This window comes from Anoplopoma fimbria, chromosome 19 (assembly GCF_027596085.1).
Source record: "Anoplopoma fimbria isolate UVic2021 breed Golden Eagle Sablefish chromosome 19, Afim_UVic_2022, whole genome shotgun sequence".
NCBI lineage: Eukaryota > Metazoa > Chordata > Actinopteri > Perciformes > Anoplopomatidae > Anoplopoma > Anoplopoma fimbria.
In genome coordinates, this window is record NC_072467.1 from 20,300,392 (window position 1) to 20,326,150 (window position 25,759).

The window sequence follows — 25,759 nt, forward strand, 5'->3', positions numbered from 1 at the left end:
TTTGTTTCTTCCACCCATTAAGTACTTTTGTGCAGGAAAGACGCAAATTACAAATCATGATATATAGATACTTTTATTACAATTATCATCTATCTTAGCCTTATATTCCAGTTTGTACATTTATACAGATTACAATGATTTGTTAACAATACAGTGACCCATAAATACACAACTCAACAAGGCCTTTTAATACACACAGTGTTTCTCTCATGTTAGCGCTGCACAAGCCTGGAAGAAAACACATTTGAAGAGCTTGGGTCAGAGTCAACATGTCAATTTCTGACAGCCTCATGGCAAAATCGCTCTGTACTAACTGCCAATAGTTAAATGTTAATGGCATTTTGGTAGAAAGCATGTCGTCAACTCAAGGGTATAAAAATAGCCATTTGGTTTGTTTTTTTAATTCTACAATATATACATTAATATCTTAACTGTTAAATAAAGACAGTTTAGATGGTGGTTTATAAATATGCATTACTCTAAAATACTTGACTTTACTGGCAATGTTTGCAATGCTATGCAGTCACCTATGAAGACTCAAAATAACTCTTGTGTCTAACATTGACACCTTGGTAAACTGAGTGCTGTGAAACATTTAAAAGCAAGCAGAGTGTTATTGCATTTCAAACAGTGTACATGAGAGGCAGAGGTGAGTGGCAGAGCGTTGTCCAACGCTAAGGATAAGAGAGTAATGAAAGTCTATGAAATGATACAGTTTTTCCCCTTGTGCCCTTTCTTCTTTTTGGACTTAGTCCGTAGGCCATAAGGAGGAGAGGACATCCCTGCCACAGGGCTGGGCAAGTCCTCAGTGTAGTAGTGTCTATGTGGCCGGGGCTGAGGGATGGGCTGACCCAGGAAAAAGCCCTCTTCCTCAGAATCAGAGGAGGAAGAAGAGCATGTGGAGCACCAGTCATCATCATCCCCATACAGCTCCAAGAGCCTCCCCATGGCTTGGCCCTGTAGCCCGTAGTCTGACATGGCAGCAGCGTTGGGGTGGCCGTGGAGGGCTTGGTGCCCCTTTGGGCCGAGGGCGGTCCCTCTGTGGTCGACTTTGTAGCACATTTGGGCCCTCTCCTTGGGCAGAAGGTTGAGAGCATTGTCCGAGCGAGTCTTGCGACTGCGATGCCTCCTGTGGTGGTGATGGTGGCGACCAGACTGAGGCTCCGGGCCCTGCTCCTCAAAGTGGTACACTCTCCGGCGGGTCCGTTCACTCATGGGCGGTTGGCGCACTGGGAGATCGCAATAATGGCCGTTGTCCACCACGTCATCAGAGAACTTGACTTGCTGCGGCCTAGATTGTGAACGTGTCCTCCTGAGGGCAGGGACATGAGGTTTGGGTCTGTCCGCTGGGAGAGGCACCTCCTCTTCTTCTGGGACATTTCCCTCCGCCTCCTCCTGCTCTGAAACAAGGCTCTTCAGGGAATTTGCACTTCTGTGTAGCATAGAGGAGTTGAGGGTTCCCATATTGCTGCTTTTATCACAGTCTTCTGTCTCCAGTTCATGGAAGCCTTGCAGGGAATATACCAAAGATCTATCTTTACTATCACCATCTACTGAGGTACCTGGAGAGAAGAGAGAACAATCATAGAATGTTTGCACATGGAATCAAGACTCTTGGTTCATAACACAGTCATTGCCATCTCATAAAATATTATTTTTTAAGATGTGATGCATCATGTCACAGCTACTCACCAGTAATATTGGAGAGTGCCAGTGAGTCCATAGAGTCTCGAACACTCTGATCTGTCTTCTTGAACTCGTCTGTGATGCACTCCAAGGAGTCAATAAACCATTGTGGCTCCCCTCCTTGGAATCCTCCTTCAGCCCCATGATCCAGCTCCAACTCCTGGATCTTCCTGCTGCTCGCCGGACCCGGGTGGCTACCATAGGCTGAGTCCCCTAGCCCGTCCTGTGACTGGGCCCAGTACATGTCAGCCTGGTACTTCTTACTGGCCAGACTCCCCCTTCCTCCAACACTGCCAGTGCCAGCTTTTGATGTCTCCTGCTTTGACTTGGAATCCTTTTCAGCCATCCAGAAATCTGTGGGTCTGGAGTCATTGGCTTGCTGGAAGACCCCATGTTCCCCAAACTTCAATAGCAGCTGAGTCATGTAGTCTTCATGCTCAGCCCACTCCTCCTCCTCCTGGTCCTCAGGTGCCTCGGCCTCCTCCCCACGTCCCCCCAGAAATGCTCGTCAGATAAGTTCATGTGGGCAAGCTTGTTGGTCAGGGTGTCCTCAGCGTTTCCACTGAAGCCGGGGAACTTGTAGTTAACGGAAGGGGAGAAGAGGAGCGACTGTCGGCATTGGTCTGCTGAGCGACTGCTCTTGCCCATGCGCACACTGCGCCGGGATTCACGTGAGCGGGCCGACTGGAAGGCAGAGTCGGAGGAGTCGGAGGCATGCACGTCTTCCCCGAGACTGCAGGCCTTGGAGCAGTAAATACGGCCCTGGTGTGGCAGGAAGGGGCAGCCCAGAAGAGAGCTCTTACACTGGGCACAGCTGAAGCAGCCCTCAGTGGCATGCCAGTGGAGCCCATCATAGGTCATCTGAGCATGATCGACACCTGGAAATTGGGATATGTTGAGTTGGTTAGCAATACTAACATCTAGACAATCACGTGTTTTATTTTGAAATCTAGAAAATCATCATCTTACCAATGTGTTCCGCACAGGCCTCACAGTACTCTGCATAGAGAGACTCAAAGCAGCCACAACAGTATGGTCTGCCGTCCTTCATGATGTAGCGCTGACCCCCCAGGATTGTCTCACATTCAAAGCAGGCGAAATGCTTCATGTGCCAATGGCGCCCCTCTGCCTCTGTGCACTCATCAGCAAAGATAATCTGTAGACATAGATGTACGCTCGATAAAACCAAACTGCCAGCTTTTGCATTCCTGGCTGTCATCGGCCCATTTATCCATGTTGGATTTATTCATGACAGTGTAAAACGTAAATGAAATGTTATTATTATCCCAGTGTTATTCTGAACGGCCATAAACGTCAAACTCTGGATGTTTTTCCTTCACTACATTGTTTTGTCTCAGTATTTCAGTCTCATGGTTTTACCTCATCGCAGGCGGAGCAGCGTGGTTTTAGTAGCTCAGCATGGTGCCTTCCACAGTGGATCTTTCCATCATGGTAGAAGTAGATCAAATCCACCAGCAGTTCGCTGCATGTGGAGCAGGCAAAGCATGCCGGGTGCCAGCAGAGCCCAGGGCCCGCCCTCGAGGAAAACACTGCCATTTCTCCACCGTTGATCTTTTCACCACACTGCAATTTGCAGACACATGGTTGATTATAACATCCTGTAATGACTGTAAATATTCTGTCATAAAACAATCTGAATCCTGCATAGGTGATTATATCTATCAGACAACTGCATGGACATAGCTTTGGCTTCTGGCCCATATATGCTCCTAATGTAACACAAAGCCAAGCCCATAGAAACTACACTGGTAAATAACTGCAGTCCAAGAGTGGCCTTTCTGTTTCTCTTTCCTGACCAGTGTATCATATGAGGAGATATGTTTAAATCAACTGCAGTGACTTTGAGTTGGTTTGACAAGGTTTATGGGCACCCTCTGGCTGCTCAATAATCCTTGTAAATACTAAGTGAAACACTTGTCATGAGCCACTCGAAACCACTCAACAGTAATGTCTGCATGGCTGCAAACCCAGCTTGTGTTTGGTATCTCTTAAATAGCATAGCTGGCACGGAGATATTTACTTCAGCTTTCCCTCTGGGTTCTATCTTAAACTGGACACATACAGTACATTAAGATGTACAGAGGACAGGCATTAAATCTTTTTTAGTACTAAGGTTGACAAATGCTTTTGGGTTTTGGAAGACTATAGCCTTGACTTTAAAACAACTTTGTACCACCACAACTATCCCAGTCCTCTCCACAGTTGTAAATGATACATGCAAGTCAGCGTACTTACATGCTCACAAATGCTGTTCAGAAGATTGCGGGGCAGCAGTTTCACTGTGCCCCTTCCCAGTGCTTCCTTCTTCCTCTGGCCACTGAACATAAGTAGCTCCTTCTTCTCCTCCTCACTGAGGGACTGGCAGTAACGCACCTGGGAAGGAAAGTGATAAGTTATGGGTATGACGGCCAATTTCAGTATCACACATTTTTACATCAATGACTGGGATTCCTTCTTTTAAAGGTCTAATACGGAAAAAAGTGCTGTGGTTCAAGTGACCTTTTCATATTACCCATATTATTCATATTACCCCTTGAAGGACCCAATTGAAAGACTGTCGGCCACTAATAAAGGTTATAAACTTAGGTAAGTGTGAGAGAGGGCAGAGTGCATACCAGAGCATGCTGAACAAAGGCAATTCTTGACCCCTGCTTGCCCTTCCTACACCCCCTACATATCTCCACCCACAGTCCCTGATTGAGAACATCATTTTTACAACAGGCCTTTTTGATGTTTCCCAAAGCCTTAACAAGAGGGAAAGCAGACGTTTACACAAACAAGGCCTGTGTTTAGAGTGAAATCAAGAGGACGGGCAACAAAAGAAGAGAGACAGCCAGGTCGAAGCTGTGGTGCCACTGTGGTGGTGGCATCACATAAAGCCTCTTTCAACCAGCGGCCCTCTCTACCGCTGAGCAGTCCTCGTAAAAACCACTGCTATGACAGGAATCCTGCTGGGTGGGGTGGGGGGGGCTCCCAGCAAACATCATAAAATCATCAAGTCAAAAGTCACATTGTGCCCACATTACACACGTCTACAAGATCGTGGAACAAAAATCCCCCAGTGTGATGTCAACGTGAATGCCAAGGGCTCACATTAGTGGGATGGCATTGAGATGGTGAGGCTGTTAACACCGTGGGTTTGCGGGCAGATACGGCCACTCAAACAAAAATGAGAGAATAAATCTTTTCTGCAGCCGTGGCTTACATGAGAGGACCCGCTGGGGTGAGTTTTATGATACTTGTATTTATGCACATGCACACAATATATTCTCACCTCATTATCATGCGGTGGAAGTTGGTAGAGCAGCTGCTTGATTCTAAACTTCTCTCCCGGACTGCTCACGTAGGGAATCTTATCCTCGGGCAGACAGGAGAAATATAACTGGACCTGGAGAAAATCATGGCATTGAGTAAGAAGATGAGTCATAGGTACTCAGGACACTGCTGAAAAACATTCAAAAAATCTAAATATATCATTGATAATGAGGCAAAAACTTTTTATGGTTCAATGAATCCACACACAAGACAAATTAAATCCATTCCAATTTATTTATCTTCAAGAATGCATGGTCATCAATCTGAACATATAGCTGTCTCTTTGGTTCCCCAAGAGTTTGAGCTATTTTTTTTTTTAAACCCATATCTTCATCCACGGAATTGCAGCAATATATTATTATTATGATGTTGGACAGAGCAGCCCATATTTATGAAGACAAGGAACCAGAGAGCTGACACATTAATGTGTGATGAGACACATTCTGGGACGACTCTGTGTAAAATGTATGGAAGACTGACTTTGTGGAATCAAAGTGTTTGCTTGAGTTTCTCCTAAGCCCCAAATCAGCTTTATTTTAAACGCACAACACGTATTATGATGCCCTTGGGTGATGGCAGAATCATTCTCTTCATAAATCTGCACTAAACAAGTCAAAACAGGTCAACAGGTCAAATCAGTTTAAAGGTTGTATTTTTCCAGTCATATGCTTGTCTCTATAGGGACAGGACAAAGCAGCCTGTCGCTGTGGCACTTTGACCCTTGGGGCTGACAACTGAAAACTAAACTTTATGAGGGAGGGGCTATTACAGCCGGCCAGATAAAGAGGTGGGATGTGCTTGTCTTGTGTGTTGGGGAGGGCTTCCTGCAGCTTTGGCCGTCTAGAGGGGGGGGTAACAGCAATTTACCCTGACAATCAACCTAGCGTTTGCACCCCCCGCCATAAATTATGCACATTTTCATGCTGCTATTACCCCTCATCCAGCTCCCGAGGGGCTGGGGAACAGTCAGCTATCACCCAAGCCCTATGTGTGTCTTCACTGTAATGATGACCCATAATACATGGCCCATTCAGGGCAATGGCTGCACTAAAGGCATCACAGTTGACCCATGCACTTCTAAAACAAAAGGCCCTGAATGTTAAGGAGTTAAGGTTCTCTGTGGCTGCTAACCCATCTTTTTTCGCCCATCTCCCCCCCTCATTGCTTCCATGTGTGTTGTTTAACAAGGGAAGCCTGGTGGAGAGAGATGTGGAGGGGGAGAGAAACAGAGTAAGAAAAGTGAGAGAAATGAGGAGAGAAGAGGGGGAAAATGCAGCCGATTTGGGAAAAGTGCCACATCACACTGGCTGCCCTGCGGACACAACTAACAGCCCTGCCTGTGATTGTGGATGAGAAGGCTTGTTAAAAGACGGCCCCTCCGTTCCTGATCCTGCCAGCAGCAGTCGGTGCGACCCACCAAGTCCTCCTCTTAACAGATCTCAGATAATCGCAAGCAGACTTTGCCATACCGCAGTTTGTAAATAAAAGTACACACATCCTGCCTGTAAGTGGCTGCCTGGTAGAGCCTGACAAGTCTGCCTAAAACAAAGGGACCAAGAAATATGTTGTCGGCCCCATAAGTGCCATCCTCCTGACACTCTAGGTCAGTGGTTCTCAAATGGGGGTACGTGTACCCCTGGGGGTACGTGAAGGCACTCCAGGGGGTACGTGAGATTTTTCAAAAATATATTTAAAATTAGCATCCATTCAAAAGTCCTTTAAAAATTGTTATTTAATAAATATTCAATAAAATATAAGTGTAAGTTCATAAACTGAATTTAATGCAACAATGCAATCGTCAGTGTTGACAGTTTAATAAATCAGACACTGATGGCAGAGCTTAGTATTACATCTTTTTTTCAACCAAAAATGCTTTGCGCTGGTTAGGGGGTACTTGGCTAAAAAAGTATTTCACAGGGGGTACATCACTGAAAAAAGGTTGAGAACCGCTGCTCTAGGTGGTATGTCACTCAGAGATGAGCTGAGTAGAATTTATCTGGGCCAGGCAAATGGGCTAAAAGGGAAAATCAGGTCAGATCTGTTTTTATTCTATCAGGAGGATACACCATTATTCACGATGGTAAGGATTTGTGAACCAATGAAATAGGCACCAGAATTTAAGAGAATACAATTACACAGTAAGTTTCCTTTCTAGGACAATTGATTTAATAAAAAAATAACATTAAAATTAGTCCATTGAATGCAATATTTTTCTCACCTGTTCAGGCCTAAGGCCAGGTGGTACCCAGGCGTACTCCTCCAGCGCACAGCCTGAGTCATCGTCAGAGGTGGAGCTCCGCTGGAAGCCAGAGGTCAGCTTACTGACTTTGTGCTCCATCATCAAGTCTCGCTGGCGTGCCCCGCCCTGGAAGCCAGCCGCCGACACTGCCGCACTCGCCAGGCTCATCAGACTCTCTTTTTACTAGACAGACAAAGCAAAAAAATGGAAGGATGTGGAGGAGGAAAGAAAGGGAAATTGGGGTGAGGATTGGAATAGGGAGGATGGAGGTAGACAAGAAAATGAAATGTTGGTTAACAAGCTATTACATCAACCAATCTCTACATAATGCTATCCTCAGGCCATCTGATCCAGTCATCTAATGTCAGAGCATTCATCTAAATGTTAACCACCGGCTGAATCACACCATCACTGTGTCTTTCATGAGCCCACACCCCCCCCTCGAAAGCCCATTATGGTATCTGAGCAAGCTTTTCTTGGGTCACGTCTGGTGATGAGTCTACTTCATAAAGGCACACTCATAAATAGAACTATACCCTTTCACTGCTATTGTGGTGGCAGTTAAACATGTGCCCTCCTCATGTGGCTTTTGAGGATATAAAGGCCATTAGGAAATTCCCAAACCTTCAAGAGGTGACGTCCGACCTCATTATAGTGACAATAACAAGCAGTTAGCTATTCATAAATACACGGCAAATTCAGAGTCGCTCACATGTACGCCCAGCTTTGGGCAATGTTGCACGGACCTCACATTCCTTTCCTGTACTGTAATTCAGTGTGCCATCAACTCCAAAGCAAGAACAACACCAGACACTGGCTGTTAAATCTTTAGGTTTCGCCTTATCTGTGGAGCTTGGGTCTGAATGAGTCATCATTCAGCCTGTTGAGGTGCTACGTCATACTTTGCCCCAAGCGGGGACACCTTATGGGATCTGATGGAGGCTTGATCAGTTGAGCCTGAGGTCTGTATAAACACAGGCCTGGCCTTAAGACAGGGCCACCATATGGGGAATGTCCACAAGCCTGGTCTCTCCCTTCATCTCCCCTTTTTCTTTGGACTGTTTGTTTTCCAACCTGCTGCAGCGAGTGTCTGATCATCCTTTCATCTTTCAGAAGGACAGAACAATGCCAGACAGGTGAAGTAGTAGAGAGGGATGGATGGAGGGGGGAGAGGGATGGATGGGGTCGACTGATACTCGGATGGACACTCACAATGCCACATAGGGAGAAAAATAGAGCAAGGAGATCAAAGACTGTCACAGTGTTGATCTATGTGTGTGGTGGCCAAAGACACTCATGTTTTTTCTTTACATCCGCAGAAGACATGGCTGTACTGTTGTAGTAACAGAGACAGAGACAAAATAAACCAGTGCTATCTGGATAAAATAAAAAAAAAAAAGAATGAATCAGTCGACTGATTCAGTAACATCTGTTTAGTAGCTATATCGGCTAAAAAGCCGCAAAGCTACTGGTCATACCAGACCAAGGAAAGCTGTAGCGGCAAACTTACAAGACTGCAAGTTATAGGTTCCTTTTGTTCTTTGTGACAAAATAAAAAAGATCAATTTTGTGAAGCAAATTAATTCAAAAACTAAATCTGTTAAGGCCAATTATGAATTCCTAGCCTACTTTATTTGCTGTGCTACTGATGGCTTTGCAGGACCAAGCAGACATGGAGATGATGAATGTGTGTCCAGTTGTGGTCATCTCTCACAGGCCAAGGGCTCTAGCTGAGATCAAATGGGAGCCCAGCCAGTGTCCAGCAGCCTGGCCTTTACCCCACCTTCCCCCCCAAAGCCTCTACCCCCTATGGCCGGCAAGGGCACCGAGGGCCGCGGAGAGACAGCTGAGAAAACCAGACACACTCGAGTGCAGCCTTTGAACACCGGCGTGACAGTGAAGGGGCCTGAAAATCTGCGCTCTCTCCTGGAATGATATATTTGCCTGGCTGCCCCCGGGAGCGTGCGGCTCCTATGCACACATGAAGAGGGAATGCACACATTTATGCTGAAGCTAACACTGAAGCAGGCGTGCGGACTCATCGACACAGGCTACCATAGGCTAATCTGGTCCACACACACACACACACACGTCCAGCAACTTAAACAACCTGTCAGAGTACGCGGTATGCTTGTCATTAAGTGACAACTCTTTCTGAGATAGTGGCACACCAGCCCCTCCTGTGGATGATTAACTGCCGCACACACGGCATGACAGGCGAGGTGGCTACTGGCTATTCATATCAACTCATCTTCCTCAAGGACACTACTGTTTCCTCGCCGCCAGCGACTGGCACGCACTCCTCTGGCCTGCCCGAAGACAGTCGAGCATGATGGATAGTGGTGGCAGAGGAATCATGTGTTTTTTTGGGGGGAATTTGTGCCTGCGTTAAACCACAAAGTGTCAAGTCAGGCGGATTGGCTTATGACACGTCCCATTATAACGCCTCTGATGACCTGAACAATGGCGGCTTTGTGAAGGAATCCACTGAAGGCTTGTTCCATCAAGAGCCTGTTTATCTCCCTTAAAAAAAAATGTTCTCCTCCTGAAGATGTGGCGTGTTATCTCCTTATGCATGACAGTTAAAAGCCCTCAAACCCAGATAACCTGTCTTCAGATGAGGGGGGGTAGCGAGAAAGAAGACACTCTCTTGTTCTATTCGCATCTATTGACTTGCAAATGAGACCAAAATAACCTGCAAAAATGTGGCCTTGTTTGAGAACAGCTTGGGTTTCACGTGGGAGATAGCTAACTATAGGCAGGTTCAGTCAGGAGCCCAGAGACTTTAACTTCACAGCCTCACATTTTATCAGCCACAGACTCACTCATGCGCCACATTTGTTATAAAGATGTTTGCTTTCACATGTTGGCCAAGTCTCCAGGAGGATGTCTCACACAGCCAAACCTGACTCGCAGGAATGTCAGGCTTGAACTTAAGCCAGGCTCGCAAAGACACATAAGAGATGTACATCGCTGGCTGTAAGGCAGAGCGCCTTTTTCTCATACGACCACATCTGCTTCCATGCTAATTTTTCCTTTAGATGTCATGCAGTTTATTTCCTCCAACTTTGCCCAGAAAGCTTCTGTGACTTTTTGAATGACAGAAGCAGCGAGCCAACAAACTTATTCATGCTCATGCTGACTTGCCAACTCACTGACTCATCATTTGTGCTGGCTTTTTACGTTTTTTCTCCCAACAAGGGTTCTCGTTTTTACATCTCCCCCTTCTCAACGCTCCACTCCCCCCCGCCCTGCCCTCCTCCCACACTAGCCAGACCCCTGTAGTCCTGAATGTTTAACAGCCCCTCACTCTTTTGTAAAGGCGCTTGTTAACATGGCTTTGGGAGCTGTGGGCCAGCATATCTGACTGATCTGCCCACAGAGGGCCAGAGGGTGTGGGGGTGCTATCAGAGGCCAAAACAGGGTGACGTATGATGTATAAAAAAGTTAATGTGTCCACAAAAGAGATGAAATGTAAGTCAAGGCAGGTGAATGAGGGAAGCTGGAACACTTGCTCGCTTTGAATGTTTTTCACTGAATGAAGATTTTCAAAACATCCCACAAGATGTTTGGAATGAATGCAGTTGACTGTACTCTAGAAAAAAAAGTGCACAGTGACTCCAACAGTCTCAGTCTTTCTGAGTTGCTCAGAAAGTTTATATTCCAACAAACTCATTATAACAGGGGCTCAATGAACAAGTGGGTCCAAACTTGGTTCATTCAGGAACAAAATAGCAGCTGATTTGTATGCACCCTTAAAAAAAACACTGCAAAGACTCTGCAGTTTGTGTTAACTACAGTTTAATGTTATTTATCACTTTGTGAAATAAAAACCTCTCACAGGACCGCATACTGTGACAGACCAATACATATAGCCGTCAGTGACATTTTTAAAGATTATTCAACAACACTTTAACCAGAGTCCCCCTAAAATCCAGACACTGGAACATTGGATTAACAACCCTTGAGAGAGTGCACAGGGAAAATAAGCAGCTTCTGGTCTGAATTACTGTCTATATTCCTCTAGGAAGTGGAGGATGGACAAGTACACAACCCAACACAGTGCTCTCTGTCAGTTTGGACCGGCCCAACATGTTTAACTTGGCTCCTGTGAGCACAGCGATGCAGGATAGGCTCTACTTAAAGAGAAAAACAAGATTTTCTGTTCAAAGTCCCTGCTTACTTGAGCTTGAACTCAGACAAATCTGTTTTAATGTCTGGAGAGATATGACTTAACTTGCAACATTTTATTGCTCCCTGCTATCCCTGTATACAGAAATATCTTCAAATGACAGCCTGTTAACTTTTGGCACAAAAGTGATCCAACAAATTTACAAACTTGTCAAACTGCAGGCCAGATCAGATTGGTTTGACAGTTATAGCCTAGTAAATCAGCAATGAAGATTACACTCCTAATCGAATGATCCAATAAACCAACTGACCACCATTAAATTGAGGACTGAAATACAACATTGCCGATGTTCATTCATGGATTTTCTGTCTGCAGAAGATTAGAATCCAATCGGCTTGAAAAACGAAAAGGTGGAAAAGCTGCTAGCAAATCTGATTGCAACTGACAAGAGACCCAGAGAGGAGCTCGGTTTATGCAGCGTTGAGGTGCTACATGGCTTGAGTTTGGTGAGCTTATTGAGGCCTCCTTTCACGACCGGGGGAATGTTTTTCCAAGACCAAATGGATGGGAGTGACATCCCCGCAGTGATCTTCACTACGGAGACCACCTGCATGCGCTGGCCTGACTGAACTAAGACTCAACACACACACGTGCTTCTGTCCCATAGCAGACATCAAACACATTTACCTCCCAGTAAAATCAGTTTGCATTATAGGGGACTTAAAGTCAACTCTTTGAAAAGTGGCGCCCTTCACACTTCCTCAATGTGAAAATGTTCATCTGAAGGCAGATTTTTGACTCAAGCAAAGATCAGTTGATGCACAAAACTCCATCTATACATGTGATGTGCTGTATGTCTTGTAAATCATGCAAAACACATATTAATAATTGAACCACCCTCCCATTAAACTGAATAATCCAAGAGATTTCATGTACCAGTCCTAACCGTACAAATCTGCATTAGAGTCAAAGAAGCAGTTGGATGAGTCAGGATGAGGTATGGTGCGTCAAACATCTCCACTTGTCCAAGTATTTTTTTTCTTTAAGCGTCACTAAAGAAAGCACATTCCTCTTAGAAAAACAGATTACATCTTTAGTCATTTCCCTGTTGTTCTTACCTCAGCGTAGACCAACTATCCTGAAGCGGCCAGGAAAAAGGGATCTTGTCACCACTATATCCAGACCTAGTTTCTTCTTCAGCCTCTGGCCTCCATTCTCTATATGCAAGATCTTCAGAACTCTAATTCCAGAACAGAAGCAGTCAGCCTTCTCTACCAGAGCTGTCAGCACAGTAACAGCCCATATCAAAGCTAAGACTGTGGAAAGTCAGCGAGATGTCTGTCTGAGTGCGTGGGAGAGAGTGTCTGAGAGGGGTGTGTGCATGTGCGTGTACATGGAGGAGCTCAACCAGATGGTCATCCCTCCCTTCTGTCTCTCACCCACCACTCCTCCTCCTCCTCCCTCCCCCAACCCAACCCTCCTAACCTCAGCCCGGCCCCCTTAACCTCCAGAGCAGCCAGTCACGGCAGGGTATGGGAGAGCGAGGCGTCTCCCCTTCCACTGACCCACCTCCTCGTACTTCAAACACATGCTTGCAAATGAGAACCACCGCTCACAGGAACTGCGCTTTTAAGTAGCACATCAGTGATGGCAGCGCACGTTCTACCACACTGACCGCCACATCTCCACGCAAGCTTTCACAAGACATTCTTCGTTCTCCTTCCCTATCAACAGCTCAAAGATGTGGAGAAGGTGGTGAACATTATAGTCAGGCTCTGCTTTATCTGGCGCTAAAATGTCACCAAGTTACAGAGAGCTGGTTGCTTACTACATCTTTATGATTACAGAGTGATTGTTGGATCGAGTGAACAAAAGATGCTTTATTTATCCCGCTACAACATCCTGGCTCAGCCTCACATAAGCTTTCTCTCTAACTGAACATGATGTCAACAAATCTAAAATAATCCAGCTATCAGACTTTTTATATATAATTCACAGAAGGGCTTTACAAAGAAATTACTTTAACCACAAAGCTGTAATTATCTGTTTAACGTTGTCTGAGTGAGGGTTGAAATGTCCAACTTTGTTCAGCTCAAATCTGTTAAGTCATTCAAACTTAAAGTCTGCAGATACTACATGTTATACATTTCAGAGCTTAAACTATTTATCCATCAATTGATTAGCCTGATGACAGAAAAAAAAATCTATAATTTTGATAATCAATTCATCATTTTTCGTGAAGTTTAAGGCAAAAACTGGCTGGTTAATTTTTCTCAAACATGAAAAAAAATCTAACATTAAACATCAAAAAAGAAACAATACTACATGTCTATTGTTGGCTAATTTACAAGCTTTCTGTTTGCTTTTATAATACACAGGTAGAAACTTAAGTTATTAACATGTTCTATAAAACCTTAATGTACATATCCGCCTGTCCAGTAAAACTCCCCGGGATGCTGACCTCTACCTCTCCTTCAACTCTGCAGGAATGTAAGAACGTGATTATCTCCATGTTGCCTCAGAAAACAAAAGTGACCGGTTCAGGTCAAACTCTGGACAGTTGCACCTTTTGCATCCTTTTGTGGTTGTGTGGTTGCAATGTCAAAGTGTTACTTTCTCCCAAAAGGACAAGTTTTATATTGTTTCTAAGAGAACTAAAAAAGTTCCTCCGTCCTTCTGAGCACAAGGGTTAACATACTTTAAGGCTGTAATACAAAGCAGCAGAGCACTTTACTAGGAGGCAAGGAATCTGTTAAACAGCTAGAATGGCTTTCTTTATTAACATTTTAGAAGCTGTTTAATTTTGTGGGGATGACGTCAGGATGTAATCCTGTGAACTCAAACACATGCGCGAAGCATTTACACTGTGGGGTGTCTAAGTGGGGCTGATATAACAGGGTTCACAAGGGTCAGTACCGTTATGTAGCAGAAGCACTGAATTTGTCTTCTTCACATTCCTCGAAAAGGAACAAGAACTACATAATCTTTGATTTACATACACAATTCTGCCAATGATTTGAAGACAAATCCACAGTATATTCAAAGCTACTTTGCTCTAAGTCCACAGTCTCCTTTTATCACAGCTCATGTCTGCTATGATGAGCTTGGTACAACAGAACATCATTGTCTTCATGTTAACTGATCAGAAAACCTTCAAGTAAGTAAAAAGGAAAAAGAAGGGTGAAAAAAAAAGGCCCATTCCTTGTTTAGCACATCTTTGCATGACTGACAGCATTTGACTCCGCTCGCCCACACACCTCACTTTCACACCGTTATGTGTTAAAGTATCACAGCGCGGGTGGTGAATGGTGTCTGTCAATGTTATTTAATTTTTAAAAAAAAAATGCAGCTTGGACAGTGTTGATGAAAGTTAGTTTATCCAAACCAGAAAAAAACATGATTGAATAACTTCTTGACTGATATTGTGTGTGTTGCACTTGCTGTAAGAGTGTCTGGATGTGCAGACAAAAACCCATTGTAGCAGCCAAGGCCAGGGAGGAGAGGCACCCTTTCACAGCAAACCTCAGGCCTTTGTGTTGGTCCAAATGACTCTGCACCCTGCTCCATTAGCAATTCTTAGAGGGGAGGGACAACACAGCATCCTGCCTTTGGGAAGACATTCATGAAATGCAAAGCTAAGATGGTAAAGTAATCTGGACAAAAGTTGCAATGCCTATTCATCAACGCCAGTATGAGTAAACTGATTTTGCCAGACGTCCTTAAAATGTAGAAATCAAATCAACTTTTTAGTGAATGCAAGATTTTGCCACATTTGAACTTCTTGTCATTTCAAAGTGAAGTAACAGTTCAATAACAGGTTTAAAAGTTCAAGAAAGGAAGCAATTGCGGATATCTTCAAAGTCCACATCTTACAATGAAATTGCAAAAGAGAATCACTGGCCTTTGACAATGAACTTAGGTATAGACGGCTGTTAACAGGCATCTGTGGATTGTCTTTAGTCTCTCAATCGGGAACCTGCATGAGAACAATGACATCCTGAGCCTCACTCTGAAATGTCCAACTCTATAGTTAGAGGTAGCTGGCTGCACAGTTCAAGGTTCGCCTCAGATGGTTGAATAATATAAAGTTGGACAAGTCATGCATCCCTGACCTTTGACCTTAGAGAGCACCAGATGACCTATAAATCTATGGCCCCGGGGCTTTACAGCCCATTCCCCTGTCATAGCCACAACGACCTGAACAGCACCTCACACCTGGTCTGCACCTTCTCACCGCTGTAAAAATGAGAAAAAAATACGCCCTGTGCTAGCGGCAGGGTAGTCCATGACCAGCATGCCCTGACAATGACAGGACAGAGACGATCACCATCAGTACCAACGCCCCACGATAAAGCTGCATTCTTCTCTGGTCCAAACACGTCCTTGAAAAAGGGGACCCATAAAACAAAGAGCTGAACGCTGTAGCTAACAGACGAGAAAGCATGTGATTCCCATGTGAAACATTGTGTAGAGATGGACAATAGCATGAATTAAAATTTAAAGTAACCTGTTTAGACCAGACTAATTTGAGTCCCATAAATTGGGGTACCAAAGGGGGCAAAGGGAAGGTCAGTCTCTAACTCACCGTCATTGACGACCATTGTTGAGAGCAGCTCTCACTGGTGTGTGAGCTACCTTATAAAAAGTAGGCATTCTCAAGGTTTAAATGACTTGCCAACGGTTATTAGCAGGACACAGGCAAAAACAAAAGACTCAGTTATAAAGGCCAATAAAACCCTATCACTCTACTGTAACAACAATCCTTTTTACGCCTTGAAAGAGGGAGGAAAAGGTCAACTGGTGGAGCAGTCAGCGCATTGATATTGACTTAGCTAGATTGGCGCTGACAAACTCAGGTCAGACTGTGGGCTTGTTAGCCCTATAACCCTCACATAACCCCTTTTACTGTTTCACTCTGACACATTGGAGGCAGCTGAGGGCAAAGCTTAGATCCAGGCTTAGTTTCAGACTAGAGACATTTGTAGAAAATTAAAGACAAATATCTACTCACTCGACACTTGACCTCACTACAGATCATGTGTTTCGGTGAATACGAAAAAATCTAAATGAAAAAGGGACAGGATTCAAGATTTATTGGACTGAATTACTTCTGAACTTTTCAACTCCATAACAAAAATAGAATTTTCTGACTTCACAAGAAGGAAAAAAAAAAAAAGATCACCATACTTAAATCCTGAGTTCATAAGCTGCCTGTGTTTGATTATTAAATTACAGAACGTAATGCTAAATAATACCTGTGAGTTAAATGATGTCAGTTCGGCCCTGATTTCATGGAAGAAATTTATGAACATTTTATTAATTTCTGCTTTATTTAATTTGTTGTAACCCCTGTTGTGTCATGTATGATGTAATGCAACATGAATGTCCAGTTTGCATGGGGTACCCTCTAACACATGACACAACACATCTCTGCTGAACAAAGCCTGTCGTCAGCACACTGCTTGTGTCTTCACTTTATCAAAAGTACACCGCTGTCTAACTGCTTTGCCAAACATTGCGGAGATGTACGATTGGGACAGCCCATATTTCACCCTCAATTTGACACCCTCTCACCTAGTTGTAAAAGCCGAACCTCATTGGGAACAATAGGAAGTGGAGCGACAGAGCTCCTGGGGCTGTTAAAGGGAGGAAGCCCCTTTATTTGAGGACACTATAACTCAACAAAAGCCTGTGGCTGTCTACACACGGAGCGGGCCGAGGATGAATGGGCTGCTCTAACACCACTCACTTGCACTGACAAAAGCACTGGATCAGCAAAGGGCAAAACATATCATGTGTGGTCTCTGAAAAACTGAGAATAAATTTACAAAACAGCCCTTTAAACAAATGAGTTCACCATTTCATTGTCATTTTTTCTATTTCTTTAATGTCATTTTAAAATGTTCCACATGACACACTGTCAGGTTTTCATGCCATGTGAAAAGGTTTGATCACTCCTTTTCAAACAGCACCCTCTCAATGTCCGGCTTCAACACTTGCGACCTTTAAGACTTCACTAAATTTTTAGCTTATGACCTCACACTTCCAGAAAGTCTAACTCACACACCACTTAAACCTCGCACCTCACACATCTGGGCCTTTTCCCCTCACCTTTCCTTGAAGTTCAACCATATATCCTCCGTACGGCTGGAAAACTATTCCCTGTGTGTTTCCAGCCCCGGGCTCAAACGGACACATGAATGAGACCGCCGTAACAAAACAGCCAATACTCGGGCATGAGTGCAATGAGCAAGTCTTGTAGAAAGAGAGGATGCAGGTTTATTTTTTTGGTTTTATAGGGAAGAGAAAGTTGGCTATTCCCACACGTGGAAGCATTTTCCTGAGCCGCACGGCTTTAAAAAGGCAAACCACGAATCCAACAATACTCTGAAACAGTTAAGAGTTGCTCAGTCAGGATCCCACTAATGATTAACATTCCTGGAGAAACACTCCGTTACAATCTTTTTAGAGCGTTCTAATTAAACACATGCTCCAGTGCCACAGCACAGAGGGAACTGTGACGACTGAGAGCAGGGATGCTTCTTTCCAGCTCTGCTTAATTGGACACAATTAAAGTCATTAAGGTGGTAGTAAAAAACAGCAGAAAGAGCAAAGGAGAGGCCCAATGATCTCCTATTTAAGGCTCCCTGTTGCTCTGATGATTTTGACCCTTTCACCTCCTCACGTGACTGTCATTCAAAAGTACAGGAAGACAGTCTGGACCGTCTCTTTCATTAAGAGATGTCCGACTGGAGATTTACTCTTTAAGAATGTATTGATGCTGGTTTTATGTATGTGTCTCTATGTGTCTGTATGTTTTCATATTTCTGAAAAGGTCACAGATTTGTGTGGAGGTCCTACATCTTGGGAGGCAAATGTATATCTAATTATCTATGCATCTGTTTGCCACATTAAGTTGGCTTTTTATGTGTTCTTTGTGGCTTTGACATATATTCTTTGACACTTGTGATGTATTGGAATTTCTCAGCCCGCATTTCCTATTTGCTCTCCACTATCCACTGCAATTAAAGCATTAAAAATGCTTTTAAAGCATTAAAAATGCTTTAATTGCACCCCTCTAAACTAGGGATGCACTTATTCTCCTTTTCAGCAACAATACTGGTACCAATTTAAATATCAAGTGCCAATCCAAATACCAGTGCTCTCAAATTCCCAAATTTTAATTCTGCATACCTCACTGCGTGGTATTAATTTATTTAACTTTCTTTTGATTCTATGTGAGATAACAGGAGAATAGGGATTGCTGTGACACAAAACACTTGATTTGATTGCCTTCCATGACTGAATTAATGTTTATACTGCCAAAAACACTTCATTTTATAATGATTTTTTACAAAGAACTGCAATAATTGTGAATCCATCACATCAAATCAGTTCTATACCAGAGCACAGAAGCTTGTCAGTGGAACATGTGTGTGAGCTGAGTGTGCATGCTATGTATTGTATGTGTATTCAGGTCTAATGAGATCCAATCTGAAGCAGTAGAGAGGCTTCACTCAGTTTATCAGATACACAGACCAGACATGGGGTCATTAGGGCCTGGGATCTGTGTGTGAGTGTCTATGCATGTGTGTGTGTGTGTGTGTGTGTGTGTGTGTGTGTGTGTGTGTGTGTGTGTGTGTGTGTGTGTGTGTGTGTGTGTGTGTGTGTGGCACAATGTATGTGTGCCATGGAAAAAAGGACACAACTGGCAGCCTTATCACCCCCCCCAATTAAGGATAGCAGTCCCCTTGGGCAGAGCTTATACTTAGAACCCTCACATGTAAAACGCCTGTTTCTGTCTGCATCAGGGTGTTATTTTTGGAGCTGCTAATACTGAGGTCACTAATGACACCAAACCATTTTTCAGTCAGCATAGAGGAACATATGACAGAGTGTGCATACACGCTGTGAGTATTTGAAAAAAATAACAACCCTTTCCATAAAATTTGAGAGGCGTTTGGTTCAAGTTTTTATTCCTTCTCAAAACCATAAAACATTCTTGCCCTATATGGTCAAGTGTGGGTGTTTGGACAGGGCGCACGCGCACAGATGTACACATCTGGTGAGCCACTGCTCTTGTTTTCTTTGGGATCTCAGCCCCTAACAGGAAGACAGTGCAAGCATAGCAAACAAAAGCCCGGCTCTTTGAACCGGCCGCTCACTAGGAGCTGCCGTCAGGTTGTTGTGGCCAAACGAACTGTTTCTGTGTCAGCTCAGTGGGCCCATTGTGGGACTCAGGCTGCTGCTCTGCAAGACATGTCCTCAGTTGGCCTTTGTCAATATTGACCCATCTGCATCTCATCCTACAACATCGACCTCTACTGTGATGCGTTTCCAACTGACAATAAAATGTTCTCTCTGTGTGAAGAGGCAAATTAGATTATAAAATCCTATCTCCTGTGATAGTAAATTTGGTAATAGCAGTCCGAACACGTTGTAAATTTGAGATAGTGGAGGTGAAAGAAAACATTTTACAATCCCTCCTTACTTTTAATGTTACTAATTGACAAATGCATTTAAATACAGGATTTGAATAGAATGTTTGATAAATATAAATAGACAGAAATGTCTGCTAGCAAAAACTCGATAGGAAGTTATTCAAAATGAGACTTCCTGAATTAATTGATAGAGACAGTAAGACAGAGATTACATTTTGAGAATGAATTATTTGTGGCCAGGGCTAAATAGTTTATTTTAATTTAAGTATCCTCCTTTTTATTTTAAATCTATCTGATCTAATCTTGGCATTTTTCCAACAATGAAAACAGATACCAAAATATGTTTTATACACTTTATTTTGAGTTGTTTTAGCTGGCCTTGCACAATTTGAATGTTTGCTATAGATGATTGTTGGGCCATATTACTACAACTGGAGGGATTTACATTACGGACGTGCATTCGTAATTGCATCATCATGTTAGCGGGCCTCCTTCTTAGCATGACATTACCTTTGCGTATAACAACCGTCTTAACCTAATCAAAACACATGTGCCAGTTATAAATTTCCAGGCAGCTTCACTTCCTGGTCTTTATATCCAGCCGTATCAATGTGCAACACTGGAGCAAAACTCATTTACTGCTTCAGATGAAATGGGAAGGGGTCTAGTGTTTCATCATGAATGTAAAGCATATGCTGTAGAACATATCTGGTGGTATACAAAGCACTCGCTATTGTTAGATGTAAGATCCCGTAAAGGAATTATCTTTGAATTAGCTCACATATAAATAACCTCCATTGAAAAACAAAGAAAAGAAGAAATTTGACTTTAAATCTTTTCCAGAGAGAGCCGGAAGTGGACATGGTATTGATTTATTGCTTTGTGTCCATTTTAATATTCTTACATGTGTTACATGTGTTTTAGGAGGTCTTTTAATGAGTTATTATGATTAAATCAAGCACTGCATCATTTGGGGAATAAGCCCAAACTCTTACATTGTTTCCAAACCTAATTAATTAATAGTGTAGTTAAATTTTAAAGGATGAACGTTTTAATGAGGAAATGTTCTGAGAGGAATGTTCCGGCAGACATCCAGAAACTGTCCGCACTGTCTGTAACTGTAACCTTTAAAGAAATCTCAGGAAATACCTTTGTTGAAGTCCAAAAATCCCTTGCCCTGCGGAGTAGATTTTTTAAACCCTGTTGACCTTTTCCATATCATCCACACTCGATGACTCCACCCCTGTGACAGTGCCAACAGGGAAGGAGGAACAAGAGCCGCAGGAAGTGGAGTGGGGGGGTTGTGTGTTTTGCATATTTCCAGCCGTGGATCCGGAAAGCTTTGCCTAAATCCCCTGTTGTGTGCCGGGGAAATGAGCTGGGATTTTTAATGACTATCTCAGTGTAATATGTTTTCTTTTGCTTCTAGGCCTTGATGCTGTGATTGTTTGGATGGAGCCCCGTAGATGAGGATGACAGAGAAGAAAACATGCCCTCCTGCAGGCGGCCATGTTTGTGTCAGGTTGGTGCAGATGAACTTTCCAAAAACTCAATCTGACATTTGGCATCCCTACAACCATTATCCCCCTTTATCAAAGACAGACATGGCGTTAACAACCAGTTTTGTAGCGCTCTACCCTGGTTATTGCGCAGTACTCATCCAGAGCATCATGCCTATACATGGCGGTGATAATGAAACATGTGTGTCAAGCATGACTTTCATCATCGTGGTGGTCTGATGGTTAGTCTCGCAATTATGCTGTGTGGTTACCAGAGATCTGCTGGGCCATTCAACTCCAGTGTGAGAGCCAAAGCCGTTTTCCTCTAACATCATCCTGCAGCTCCTAATAAACAGAGTTGAGCCTGGAAGCGCTAAATCACTAGCTACCTTTAATCACTTTATGCTTAGCATGTGGATCCAATGTGTGTTACTGCTGCAGGCACTGACTCTCATACATGATGATGTTTAAAAGTTACAAGAGGGGGGGGCTGTGCATGGCCCAGACAGCGGCGTCCACGGTGTTTACACCTATCTATACAACTGCAGCATAACAGTGCCCTAAATTTGACCATCCAGGCCACCGTCCATTCAGCCGTGGGCCATGCGACCGCAGATTAACGGACCACCGGCGTTTTAAACAGGCCGTATTTCATCCAGCCTCCTGCCAACCTACCACAAACAGTTTACAGTCAAATGCGCGTGGCAACCCGACTCCGTGCCACATCTCCCCGTCCAGAGCCATGAAAGACTGGCCTCCTCTGACAGCTCCTCACAACACACGGGCCCTGTGCTGCTCTGCTTTTAGCCCTGCTGCGGTGAGCTGGACCACGTCTGGGGATAAAAGGCTGCCAGAGTGTTTGGCTTGCAGGCGATTTACACGGACGCGAGGGTGATTCATTCTAGCTTTGCACAAACAGGCCTCTGTGTACATTTCGCTGGTACTGGGATTTTAAATCAACAGTGGGAAACGTATACACACGGGCACTGGGACTTACATTCTGCTCAGTCACACTCAGCTGGGTGTCCTTCTGTAGGTGTTGGAGAGCGTATGCGTGTGTGGCAGTCATAAACACATATAGGTGACCACTTTGTCTCTGTACATCTGCCTTTCTCGTACAGACACGCCACCACGACATGCCCCACTGTTTATGTCTGAGACTGGCTTCATGACTGCGATTTGTCTCCACCTACACCACTCTTGATGTGCACTAATGCAATGGCTCACAAGAATGCTAATGTTATATCTTGCTTCTCTAGTTAAAAAGGTAAATTATGGGGAGCGAGTTTTAGATCCTCCAGTCTACATGCATTTTGGTGCTCAAATAAACCATAAACATATTCCACAATGAGCACTCGTAAACATCAAGTTGGCAGAGGAGGTTTGAAACTGTTTCTACCTGCTGTGTCCATGAAATGCATGACAAGGCCTGCTATTGTATTCCCCTGTGCGTTCACATGCAAATCTAGAACAAAATGCTCTTTAAGTCTTTTGATTCTATTAGTGGCACCTTTGAGTCACTGCGGGGCTTTGGAAATGATACACGGACAAGTCTATGAATAACCTAATATTCACAGAGAATTTCTCACCTGCAGCAGAACATTGAAAGAAAGAGCTCAGCTCACGTCTCCCGTAACACAAGCCTCGCCTTCAGATCATCTAAACATTAAATAACGGCAGCTGTGGTGAAGCATGATAAGCAGAATGTTGATACATCCAATCACAATAACAGTTAAATCATTGATTGGTTGGTTAGAATTAGAATTAGAATATTGGTATGACAACACAGAACTTACAGTTCTGCATTAGATGCTGGGTCTTAGATGTATGCCTTTAGTTTGTATTTGTCAGTAGTTACAGTGACAAATAGTTTAAAAATAAATTTAAAAAGTGTGTTCAAACAGCTGTCCTCACACAAAACCTTAAAAGTTTCACAATAGCTCCCTCTCGGTTTGTGAATCAGTTTAGGTTGTGATGACAATGCTGCTGCTGAGCTTCTGCCTCCAAGGCGTCAACCTCTATTCTAGCCACTAGGTGACACCACCACCTTGGTTCTGTGTTCTCTCCTCCCTGCATCTCTGTTTACAACACTCACACTCTGTATTTCTTTCTTTAACTTCTTCCTTTTCTGGTCAATGTCCACAGGATAAATAAATATATAAGTGATAGGATGGTTAAGAAAAACTGTCATCATGGATGGTAGTGACCATGTTTCAAAATACCCTCTGGTGCAATACAGCAATATTTTGACCTGGTGCGTCACACATGGAATTGCTGACATTGTGCAGAACCTGCAGTCCCACCTTTGTACTGTCAAGAGCTAAAAGGTATAATTAAATTAATTCCAATGTGTTATCCTGGACTTCCTTAAACCACTTCCACAATCTTTTCAATGTGTCGAAATAAAGACCATGGCATCTCCTGAGTTTGTCCTCTCACGTAGCTGTCAGGTTTCAAGTTGAACTGTCCTGGGATCAGCAGTGCACTGTTTTTGTCAGCTGTGGCCATAGTGACAGATTTCAATCCGGCCTGACTCTGCGTTCTCTTGCACTCGGTCTGAGCCAAGTGGGTCTGTCACTCTTTCAGCCCCCAAGAGGGCATGCACGGGACTTAATGGCTTAGGGTGATGTTTGCTGTGCTCCAGCGAGAGCAAAATATTATCTTAGACGGCCGTGGGTTAAATATAACGGTAACTGCTCTCCCGTGTCTTGTAGGTTAAGCACTTTCTATCACAGCTGAGAATGGAAATGTTTGAAACTGGTGTGGTGTGTCATTGTTCTCCAAAGGAAACGCTTTATGACATGTTTAGCTCTGTGAGAGGTCCACAAGGAGTGCTGAATTCACTCAAGCAGCGTGCAGGGTTAGTTTTTTTATTTAAAGAGCAGACTGCACTGCAAAAATGTCCACCCTAATAAATCTATAAGGCTCATGCTCAAGTCTTCAAACCAGTTTTCATTGTTTTAGATAGAAGAAAATGCAGAATAATGCCCAACGAAAACCTGACTCAAGAATTTTCTCTCAAAGTTGATATCTAGTATAAACAAGTTACCAGATGGGTTCACTTACTTTAATAAACATTTCAGGACTGAATCTAAATGACTCCTCATTATGGATTTTTTGGGTTGTTGGTTTTTTTTCCAGCTGGTTCAATTTTTTGGTCAAGCCTTTCCCACCTTATCCATCATGTTTGGAATTGAAGAAAGTGAGAGTGACTTCTCATTCTGTATGTGTGTGTGTGTGTGTGTGTGTGTGTGTGTGTGTGTGTGTGTGTGTGTGTGTGTGTGTGTGTGTGTGTGTGTGTGTGACCACATTCTCCCTCACTCAACAGCGCTCCTGACAGCTATGGAGTCCTGCAGTGGCGGACAAGCAGCGGTCATGAAGTGCCGACCAGTTGTCACCAAAGTGACAGGCGACAGCTGAGTCCATACATCTGGAGGCCCGGGGGACTCCCTCTCCCCACCCGTCCCACGTCTCTGACTTAAGTTGTGTTTCAGCTTTAGAGAAATGAGGTTACACGCAGGGAAAGTCAAAATGTGGAAATGCTGCGTAAAAGCGCAAAGCAGCATTTGGAAGATCAGATAGTTTAAAGCCAAATTGATGACTTTTTTTGGGGGGGGGGGCTAACACAATATGACCTCGTTTGATTATAAATGTGACTGATGGATGTGGCATTGCTCAGGCTATATATTATACAAAAACACTATAAAGGTCGACATCTACCCCTTTCTCCTCACCTCTGCATCACTTAAAACCCTTTTTTTCTTTGCGTAAAAAAAGAACCCAACAAATAGACTGGTGCAATTGTAGATAGTGAAAGAATTTAAAGCCAGTCTTGACTCTTGAACTTAAAGTCCCCCCCCCAAAAAAAAAAAAAAAACTGTTAAAAAAACACCAAAATGACTTGTTCCACTCACCCCCAAAGCGTTCAGCTGCAGTGAACAGAGTATCCAGAACCAGTAGTCCCGAAGTGAGAAAAGCGATTCACGCTGCGTCTCATTGGCATAAGATGAACAGTCCAGAGAGGGTGCACCACTGTGCCGCAAAGCTGAACCCAGAGCTGTGCAAAGCGATAAGCTTCAACTCCAGGCTGCAGAGAGAGAGAGAGGTAGAGAGAGGTAGAGATAGAGAGGGAGAGAGAGAGAGCCTGGTCTGACTTCACCCCGCTGTCACCACATCTCAGTCATTACAGCGGCGCACGGTGTGCTATGGTGCTCCTCTCGGCGGTCACAGTGAAATGACATTAGCGTTGCTCCCTGCCCATTGGCTTAAACAAAGCAGCCCCCACCACAGTGTGGAGCACGTTGGAGCACAAACGCTCCTGTGGGTTTAACTCCTGCTGCTGCTGCTGCAACGGGCCGTCCAAGAACTGTTTGCGTCATTTAAGTGCTTGAAAAAAAACTACTAAGTGAGTTAATCTTCCTCTGAT

At 43.9% G+C, this 25,759-nt stretch overlaps 1 protein-coding gene across 1 annotated transcript; it reads right to left on the reverse strand.

Moving 5' to 3' along the window:
- Positions 1–103: 103 nt before the first annotated feature.
- prickle1a (prickle homolog 1a) lies at positions 104–25,408 on the reverse strand. The gene is given in 9 exon segments (XM_054620055.1): positions 104–1,562; positions 1,693–2,181; positions 2,184–2,564; positions 2,656–2,842; positions 3,067–3,270; positions 3,943–4,080; positions 4,982–5,095; positions 7,241–7,444; positions 25,248–25,408. Coding segments are annotated over 8 exon segments (2,565 nt in total). The 5' UTR covers positions 7,430–7,444; positions 25,248–25,408; the 3' UTR covers positions 104–699.
- Positions 25,409–25,759: the final 351 nt, after the last annotated feature.